The sequence below is a fragment of the Seriola lalandi genome, unplaced genomic scaffold (genome assembly GCF_002814215.2).
Source record: "Seriola lalandi dorsalis isolate HSWRI2012SDOR001 ecotype SW California unplaced genomic scaffold, Sedor1 jcf7180002054125, whole genome shotgun sequence".
Lineage (NCBI taxonomy): Eukaryota > Metazoa > Chordata > Actinopteri > Carangiformes > Carangidae > Seriola > Seriola lalandi.
The window spans coordinates 384,651-394,762 of record NW_019524678.1 but is presented as its reverse complement, the minus strand read 5'-3'; the positions used below and the strand labels follow the sequence as shown (position 1 = coordinate 394,762).

The 10,112-nt window shown below is 40.2% G+C and overlaps 1 protein-coding gene across 2 annotated transcripts in view; it reads left to right on the top strand.

The window, feature by feature from the left end:
* The window catches only part of nr3c2 (nuclear receptor subfamily 3, group C, member 2), a 73,271-nt gene that overhangs the window by 53,815 nt on the left and 9,344 nt on the right, over positions 1-10,112 (top strand). For both annotated transcript variants that reach the window (XM_023403336.2, XM_023403337.2), the window contains exons 5-7: positions 2,436-2,780; positions 4,402-4,546; positions 8,759-8,889. In XM_023403336.2, coding sequence (XP_023259104.1) covers positions 2,436-2,780; positions 4,402-4,546; positions 8,759-8,889 — 621 coding nt within the window. The remainder of the gene's footprint in view (positions 1-2,435; positions 2,781-4,401; positions 4,547-8,758; positions 8,890-10,112) is intronic.

The window sequence follows — 10,112 nt, the reverse complement described above, 5'->3', positions numbered from 1 at the left end:
TTTTCCAAACACCCCCCCCCCCCAAATAAAAAAAAAAAAGTTGAAGGTACAGACCTATTAGAAAACAGGACTGAAAAGAGCAATGCCTGCTTCCTGATCACAGGCACTCCCTCCAATCACACACCAAGTACACAGAAGACTGGGGAGTGATGCTAAAAACTTTGAAAACCCCATTAGGTACAGAATCCAACATCAGCTATTCAAATCTTTCTCGTGTGAACGAGGCCCCAGCCAACATACAGTATATTTCCCCCTGACAATGCACTTACAACCGCTGTGGGTGAGATTGCCATCTACTGAACTTAAAAGGATAAATCTAGACCCAGCACCCAGTGTCAATCATATATAAACATACCAGCTTATCAGCAGATAATTACTAACCTAAGCACATTAAAACCACAAAAACATGACTTGGAGTAAAAACATATCTGTCTAGTGAAATGCTATGTTGAAAAGCAGCTGATGACCTTGAGTTACAAATAAAAGCCTAAGGTAGCCAATGAGTGTGTCTCTGAGTAGCAGCGGTGTAAACCATTGAATGGGAGCTAAACTGTTTATATCCGATTCTAAGGAGCAGAAATATTTTTGTATTACAAACATTTCAAATACGAAGTAAGGGGAATAAGTATCTGTGCAAGTCATTTTTATATTCCTTCTGCCAGTACACACCAATACCATCTACTACATACCCGGGTGCCTAGCTAAATACAAAAACATCAGTATGACCACTGTTTAAATCAACATATAAGTACCATCATTTCAAACAAAACCCAGAGAAAAAAAAAAAAAAAGCTAATTCAGCTGCTAGCTACCTACATGAGTCACAGTTAGATACATAACAACACCATGAGAGAAGAAATTTAGCAGCCCGCACGACCCTGACCAGCACGCTGCGAAACTAATAACTGAATTAAGCAAAAGTTGAAAACAAAGCTGAAACACAACTAAGAAACCAGCCAGCAACAGCAACATTAGTCGCGTATTGTACTGACTTTGTTTATAGCACTTTAGCTAGCAGCGTTAGCGTTAGCAGTAACTTACTTTTTTTTGAAGCGAAGCAGTGACTTCCCGGCATTTTAGTGAGGATAAAATCCTTTGGAAGAGAGGCCGCCGTCCCAAATCACGGAAAGCAGGACAGGTAAACTTCAGCTTCGGTCTTGAAACACAGCTTGTAGAGAAATAGTGGATGAAGACAAACTTCCAGACGGACGCACTTTAGGAATACCGGTAGTAGCGAGCAGCTAACATTGGCTAAAACAAAACGTTTTCAACAAGTGGTTTGAGCAGGCCAGCTTGATTATGAAGTGTTTCATCAGTAGCAGCATTATGGCAGTGTTTTTTTTTTGTTTTTTTTTGTTTTTTTTAATGAAACCGTGAAGCGACAGCACTGATAGAGCATGACACTGGACAGACTATTTAGCTTTAAAAACCCAAGGACTTGTTGCATGATTAGTCACATCGTGCTCACCGGTCTTGAGTGGAACAGCACACCTGAGTTGATTGCCTGAACAAGCTGATTGGCTTACCTGTGTGAATTGTATGGATGTTTATTAAAATGTTCACTCCATTGGCATTATTTAACCTGTCTTATAGAGGTAGTGGGTCATCTTAATGGTCTTTTTGTAAGCTGCAGTTTGTGAAGCTGTTGAATTGTAATGTGTTATATGGACAGGTGTTTCTATTATTTTTTCCACTCTATTTATATCATAAATGGTGTGCATAATGCAATGCGGTTCAACAGCACCAAAAACTACATCCTTCAAAATCATACAGAGGAATCAACACATCTCAGAAACTATTTCATTAAAACTGAACACAATAATCTTCATGACAGTAGGATTTATTGCAGGACTGTTGCATTAGCTTTAGGTAGGTGCATCTAATAAACTGCCAACTGAGTTTATCTATTTATTTGCTTGTTTATCATCCTTTAAAGTTTTCCATCTGTGTATGGCTAAAAAATACACAGGAAATTAAACATGATTATTGGACTATTTTCTGCTCCTGGTTTTACTGGACCTCATTCAAGACACTTTACAGTTTCCGACCCACATCCTAACATAAACAGATAAACAGTTACAAAAAGCTATATCCTTCCTTCCTTCACATACAAATTTCCTCAAAAATGATACTGTGGAAGTTTGATCAGCACGCCTTTAACATTAAGGTGCAAAATAAGAAATTACACTGATCATTCCTGGTTTAAAATTAAACATTTAATAACCATAGACAATAGTAGTAGACATTGTTAACACTTGCAACAGACATGAATTTCTGCAGCCAGATAATACTTATTATTTTAGATGTATATCCATATTTGGGTTTAAATGATACCTGTAGAGCATACGACACATTGCAATTATAAACTCAGACTATGAATGTAAGAAATCCCACCATCAACAATGTGTTAATAAGGACCATTATGTTCCCCACAGCACGAAAGTCCAAAAAGTTAGGAAAGCTGAAGGGAGTCAGCGAGGACCTGCAGGGCTCTAAGGACGGCAAAACTGCCACAGGTGGCGTTGGAGGTGGTTACCTGTCCTCAGAGAAGGAGCTGAATGCCAGCGCTGCCAGTGCCCTGGTGCCCCACGGGCCTGGGGTGGTCACACCTTTTCTGCCGCCCTCCATCTGCAGCGTGTTGGAGCTGATTGAGCCTGAAGAGGTGTACTCTGGCTATGACAACACGCAGCCTGACACCACTGACCACCTGCTGTCCAGTCTCAACCGCCTGGCCGGAAAGCAGATGGTACGCATGGTGAAGTGGGCCAAAGTACTTCCAGGTTAGTGACCACTAGAGCGATGGGCTGAGGCCTAAATGCTCTTTATGAGTGTGTTTAAACCAGATTTGGAAAGGAGTTGAAACACTGCCCTCAAATATATGTGTATATGAGTTTTTAAAGGTTTTGATATAATGGAAACAGTTGCAGTCTTTTAAGTTGCACTAGTAGTTTTAGTAGTTGAATTTTTTCCTGTTGCTTTTAAAAGTCAATAAAAAGGCTGCAGTAAGTGAATTAGATTGAAGCAGCTTGTAAATCTTGTAAATTGTGTGTTTCCAGTGCAATATTTAAACCATTGAGCCTGTTCACTATTACATTTATAATATTATATTTATAATGAATTTAGTATTAAAAAATTAGAAATTTAGTCTGTTTTATTTATGAATAGAAAAAGGAAAGTGGTAAAATTATTAGTCATGGGCATGTATACAATGTAATTATTGACTAGTTTTAATAAAGATAACATGCTATCTTCACTTCTGATCTCTCCATTTTGCTGGTTTTGTGAGTGCAGCCGGCACACAAATTTTAATTTCAAATATTAGGTCAGGAAATAATTCTGCAAAGCTTCAACAAGATTAGCAATGAATCCTATTTTACCATTAAATAGAATCAAGATTAAGATTTCCCAAACAGAACTCATTTACATCATGTTGAACAGAAGATCTAATGTCTGTCTCATTAATTTTACCTATAAGCCACAGCACGGGAAGAAAACAAATGTTTGAAAAGGGGTAAACAAGTTCCCCTAAAATGCCAGTCAGTGGGAGACATATTGAAAGATGCCTCACAGGTAGCTCTTTGAGGCTGTTTAATTTGCTGTATTGCAAATATTTGATACCTCCACGGTGTCTGCTTGCCATATCCGGACGTATAAATAGAAGGGGAGCCAGACAGAAGGGTCAAAGTGAGTACCTTCGACTTTCAGATATGCCACCGCCTGCATTCAGCTTACATCTGGAGGCTGGCAGGGCTAACACACAGGGCAACATTTACCAAAATTGTCAATACAAAAAGAAGACCCCTAAGTTAATGTTAACTGGCCAAACAGTGTTAAGCTAGGTATTTGACATACCTTTTCTACAAATATGTAAACATTTTTTAAATGATTTGTTTTGGCAGATTGATGTGCATATAGACTGAAATAGTTCCTAAGCCTTGATAAGTCACTTGTGTGTCCTCACTTGGCCTGTGTTTTGCATAAGGAGTTTCTTGCCAGAGTTTGATTGAGAGTTTGGCAAGTTTCCTATTCAAATCTATTTCTGGTGCTCCATAGACAACACGCCAATAACTGGAGGCCTTGTGGGATTTGCAAAAAAGAAGAATGGGTGAATATTTCTCAGTGGTGATCATGTCTTAACAAATATTGGCACAAAAAATACACTGTAACAAAGATACGCAGTATGTAATGTGCACACATGCACGTGCCCTGCTAAATAAATGCCTCCTTAGTTGGTGCTTATTAAGTCCAAATTCATTAAATGCCCGAGTGTAGTCAGCTACATCAAAACAGAGTGCTTTCTTCTCATCAGCCTTATCTGTGTATGCTATGTGTGTGTGTGTGTGTGTGTGTGTGTGTGTGTGTGTGTGTGTGTGTGTGTGTGTGTGTTCTTGTGTGTGTTAGGTTTCCGGGGCCTGCCCATTGAGGACCAAATCACCCTGATCCAGTACTCATGGATGTGTCTGTCCTCCTTTTGCCTCAGCTGGCGTTCCTACAAACACACCAATGGACAGATGCTCTACTTTGCCCCTGACCTCATCTTTAACGAGTAGGCATACACTTCCATATCTGCAGAATACTGCGCACATAGGTCTAATGATATTAGAGTGTACTGATCTTGACATTTAGCGTGGGGCCAGATATTCTGTATTTTTTGATCTACATTATTTACACTATTTTATTTTCAAAATGTTACAAAGAGAGAAGATCACCCCACGACCATCTCACCTGTTAGTAGTAGTTTTGAAGCACCGAAATTTCAGCAGATGCATTTCTGTGATGGCACTTAGGTACATATAAAATACATGTGTTGTTGTCTGATGTCCTCTGGGATCTCTAACACACAAACATGTCTATTACAAATGTTAGAACAAATAATTTGTTTTTTAGATGATAAGTAGATGCAGTAATTGGTTAGGCTTTGTCTACTAATCTTTAGTATATTCTGCTATTTTCAGCTGCTCATCAGATGCAAATTTATGCATAAACATCACTCTTGCAAGTGGACTTTGGAGAGTAAGGAGTGGATTTTCCTACTGTACTATTTTAAGCACTCCATTAACATGCCTGAAAACTACTGAAAGAGTTTCTGTCATAATGACGTTGCATGTGTACTTAAAACAAGGTCATAATCTTGCCCCTGATTTCTGGCACTTCACAAGGAAATACTTTTATACTTTTTGTTGCTTCTTTAGTTGCGTCAGGCACAGGCGATCAAAAGCCTAGCAGGGGCAGTCAATGTCCCACTTAATCTGTGTTAATACGTTTGAACAGGAGAGCAAGTGGAGAGGAAGTGTATGTGGGCATGTTCTCGTTGGAGCTGCAGTGCATGGCCGGTGATGAATTGAATGTTATAGAATTAATCAAAGAGGAGAATAGCAGCCTCTGTAGGCAGCCTGCTGTAGAGGAGCGGGTTCATGCAGGGGCAGGTTTAAAAGCTCCAACTAATAGCTTGTGTAAGTCAATGTCAGTGGGTCAGTTTGTCCCAAATAAATAAATAAATAAAATAAATAAATAAACAACAGCACAAATGCCATTGTGCAACAAAGCTACAGCCTCTCTGTCTGTGTGTGTTTTAGCACTATGAGCTTTGTACAGTGGGTAAAAGCATTAGTTTGCCACACCAGTGATCCTCTGATCCTCTAATCTGTTTAGTGCCAAGTGGATCACAGTTTATTAAGAATTATGTGTTTCTTTCTGTAAGATGACTAACAGTTTTTGGAGAAAACCTAATTTTGGGATCTAGACTTAATGGTTTGTGTCATTTGGCAAGTCCAGTTCGAAATAAGATGATAACACAGAGGAAAATACTGGAGTTGCACAAGCATTCATAGAATAAATGAATATGAGAATTGTTTTACTGTACAGTATTCTGCTGTATGCTGTATATGATGCGGTTTCTGTACACCACATCTCAGGAGACGGATAGGCCTGGCATTCAGCCTGACAGAGCAGAGGAGATGTAGACTGGCTGTTGTTAGGGGTGTCCTGGATGTTGGTCACATGCTGTGAGGGTTGCCTGGATGTCACTGCCATCCCTGCTGTGTTTTCTTTTTGGGCCAAGGTGTGTTGTGTGTTGCTTGATGTTAACGTACGCAAGTGTGTATGTTGCATACGTCATTGATAATTCAGTCAGAAATAGGGACAAAATTGGTCCATAAGTTTGCTGAGTCTTTGGGGGAGTGGACAGTGGACACTTGTTTCCATAGCTACTTAGTGCTTATTGACCCAGGACATTATGGCATTTATTGAGTAGACTGTCCACTCACTCAGCTATTAGAGTGAAATCTGTCACTGATGTAGAGTAAATACTGCAGGGACAAATGTGCATTTTACATTAAAGACAAAGTAAGCTTGCATAATCTGTCATTTAGTCTTTTATGTGTGGTGAATGCTTGCAACAGATAAACAATGCTATTTCCCTAAAGGTTCTGGGCACTCACTCCTAATTCAATTAATGCACATGTTGGACAGGCAGAATTTATCTACTGTGCGTAAAGGTAGACATGTACTGCAGAATATATAACAATGACAGTAAGATCCACTGTCCACAGAGACAGGACAGACTATATTTTTGGGTTTCAAGGCAGCAGCACCCCCTGTCTGTGCCCACACCAGTCAGTGTGCTGTTGGTTTTCTGTCTGCACAGAGAGCTAACGTTTCATATATCCAAGCAAATCTTTTCATTTGAATCTATATTTTAAACTTAACAGTTACAGAGACACACAGAATTGTTGGACTGCTCTATCACTGGCTGACGGTCGCACAGACAACAAACCACTGCAAAAAATGCACTTATAAAGTGAGTTTGCAGGCGGGATCGCTAATTAGCTGCTCACCTGCGGCACCATAACCAGCTTAAATTTTACCAGAAAATGTCAATGTCAGTAAGTTCACATGCTATGAGGTTTGTAGTCTTAATTTGTAAGTAACACTGTCTGTCCTTGACTTGTAACTGCAGTTACCGGTGCAAGATGATTTACATTGTGTCACTGTTCCCGTCAGCTCAGCCGTCAATCAAAAACATACACCGGCCCACCCACTCAAGGGCTTAAGAGCATTTCTGATGTATCTATGAAGACCTCTTTGTTTTTTGTTTCACTTTTGAAAAGATTAATTTTAGAATTATTTTTGACACGATATTTGACTGTGAAAAGGAATGGCTGGTTGTGATTTCAGTCAGACGTTGAGTGATTTCTTCAGACATACTTTTCTGACCAAATACATTTTTTTCAGCTTCCTACAGCCAAAGATGAATCTGAACTTTCCTCAGTTCTGTGCTCCTTCCTGAATCTTTTACTATAGAAACAGAGAAAGAGAGAGAGTCCAACACTGAGAGAGAAAGACAGAGAGAAAACCAGAGTGAGCGCGAGACAGAGATATAGAGAGATGAGAAGGAGAGAGGGAGAAGGAGGGAAGGAGAGAGACTGCTGCCAGCCTTTTTTTTTCTTTCCTCCCCAAACCAGCAGCTCATTTTGGGCAGTGATTCAGCAAAATTGATTTCAGGAAGAGAGTGTGAGAGAAGGAGAGGGAGAGAGAGAGAGAGAGAGAAAGAGAGGGAGAGAGAGAGAAAACGTGTGGAGATTTTACAAACTCCAGCCCAAAGTTGTAGGTATTAAATGATGTTATGCTGCACTTTGTGAAACTGCACACATACAGAGTGCAGCTCAGCAGGGAAACAGGTCTGCTCAGGCGTTGTCACAGTTTATCAGTTATTCAGTCGGGCTCACAGACACAGCTGTACAGTAAATACTGTAAAGCGTTATGCTGTCTTGCTTTAATGGGAACATTATGCACTCATTTTGAATCGGCTCCTTCTGGCCGCCTCTACAAAATGTTTAGTCTAGTTGTTATCAGAGCGAAGTCTCCAGCCCCAAAGCCTATGTAATGATGCCGTTTCACTGTTTTGTGGGTAAAACTCTGACCTCTTTCAAGTCAAGCCACACCACTTGCATTTAATTACTGTAGTCTCGATGGGATGGTGATTTATAGCCGAGAGAAGTAGCATCTAAAGCCAGAGTTTCCCTTGAATCTGTGGCATCTGCAGAGCACATTCCTGATTGGCTCATACTATATATCCCTTCTAATGTTTCTTTCCTGTTTTTGTGAACTCTGTGATGTAACCAAGATTATTTTGCTGATAAAATGTGTGTGAAAAACGAGGGGAGTGAGAAAGCGATAGGCATGACGGGCATGCGCGATCAGCGTGTGCGCTTAGTGGTGTATTTTCAACACATCGATTCGCATAAGCCTGTTAAGTAAACATGTAGATCTCAGTATAGTTAACAGATGTTCATGTATGTGTCATTTCTATCAACATAAATACGGGAATTATACATCCTTCTTTAAAGGGTTTCTATGGTGACTAGAGTTAGATAGGGGGTCTTTAGTCTGCCACAGTCTTAGAGAAGTGGTGCATCTGTGCTGTGATGCTGTACGCAGCACTCTGCAATCTGGGGGGATTTGGTATTCTGCTCTTAGCCCAGTAGGATCCTCCTCTGCACTGTGTGGAAATATTGTTTCACTGGGCTGAACTAGTATGATAGGAATGGAGTGAGGAAGCCAATGAGCTATGAGTTAGTTTTGACAATAAAAAAATAAAAAAAATCAATTGAGCGAGTACTGAGGATGAGGATTATAACTAATACTGATATAATCTAATACAGGAATTCTGAAAGAAATACTACTTTTTTGTGAAGCTTAAAATGTTTTTTTATTGTCATGTTCTCCTCCCTCCTTCATCTCTCTTTTCTTTTTTCAGGGACCGCATGCAGCAGTCAGCCATGTATGACCTGTGTGTGGGCATGAGGCAGGTGAGCCAGGAGTTTGTACGTTTGCAGCTAACCTACGACGAGTTCCTCTCCATGAAGGTCCTTCTGCTTCTCAGCACAGGTAGGCAGCGAGCTACAGACCTGCACAGGATCTAATTTATTCATCCCATTCCCACCGGCTCACAGTGATTACTACTTGCACTTTGTCCCAAACCTACCTGCGAGCACAATTTACTAATTGTGAAATGAAATGTCATTTGAAAGCCATTTCTTAAAAAGAAAAAAAACATTATGTGGTCAACATCAATTCCAGACAAAAATTAATTGAAATTTCCTATTAAAACTGACTGAATCACAAACATTAATATGAATGCTGTGAATTTACTGGCTATAAGGCAAATAGACTAGACACTACTAATAGAGACTACTGTTCTGCACCACTTTGGACCATCTCTCACCAGACAACAGCTGCCACATTTCATGTGAGTGACTCAACAAGGGACCTGTAGTGACCCAGTTAAAGCTGACCATCAGACACCACTACTTTAAGTAACTGCCAAAGGTTGATGAGTGGATGCTCCTTTTTTTGTTACACTACATTGAAATTCAGGTGGATCGCGATAACCAGGCCGTTAATGTTTTTTCACCACATTGATCCTTCAAATATTTCTTGACAACAGGACAGGAAGCTTTTTCTAATAGAAAGTACCAACCCCCTTGTGAGAATATGCTTCCCTTTAATGGATAGTAAGCTGTCATGCTCCAGCATCAAGGCATCTGTCTACAAGTATTCAGACCCTTTTCTACCATTTTAAAAGGACTGAAATCTGTGCATTGAGTTATTCATTATAGTGGTGCATTTTGAAGCAGGATTCACTAGGAGCAACAAGACTGAAGTTTTTAGTTCACTGATAACAAGTGGTTTATTGTGAACAGTAGAAGCGCCTGTGTGTTTGTCTGCTCTAACACTACTTACAGGCAAAGTTGCAATGCCTTGTGTGTTCCCAAATTAGCACTTGTTTTGTGATATCAACAGCCATACAGTTCACTGTTAAGGCCTGAGCCACCCAACAATCTCCTACCTTCCCTCACCAAAAGACAGCCCCTGCATAGGAAATGCACTGATAAAGTGTCTTGTATTCTGTTCCATCCACCACACGCCTCTGAGACAGTGTTGGCGATGCTCGTACTCACCTTCCTGGCGCCTACGATCATGTTAGATCACGCTTTAAGCTCATTCTTAGTAATCCATTAATATGCATAACAGCTGTGGAAATAGACTTGATGTTTCATGCACCTGTTTGTGTAGCAACGTACAGTAAAAGCAAATAGGAGGGGGTGGGT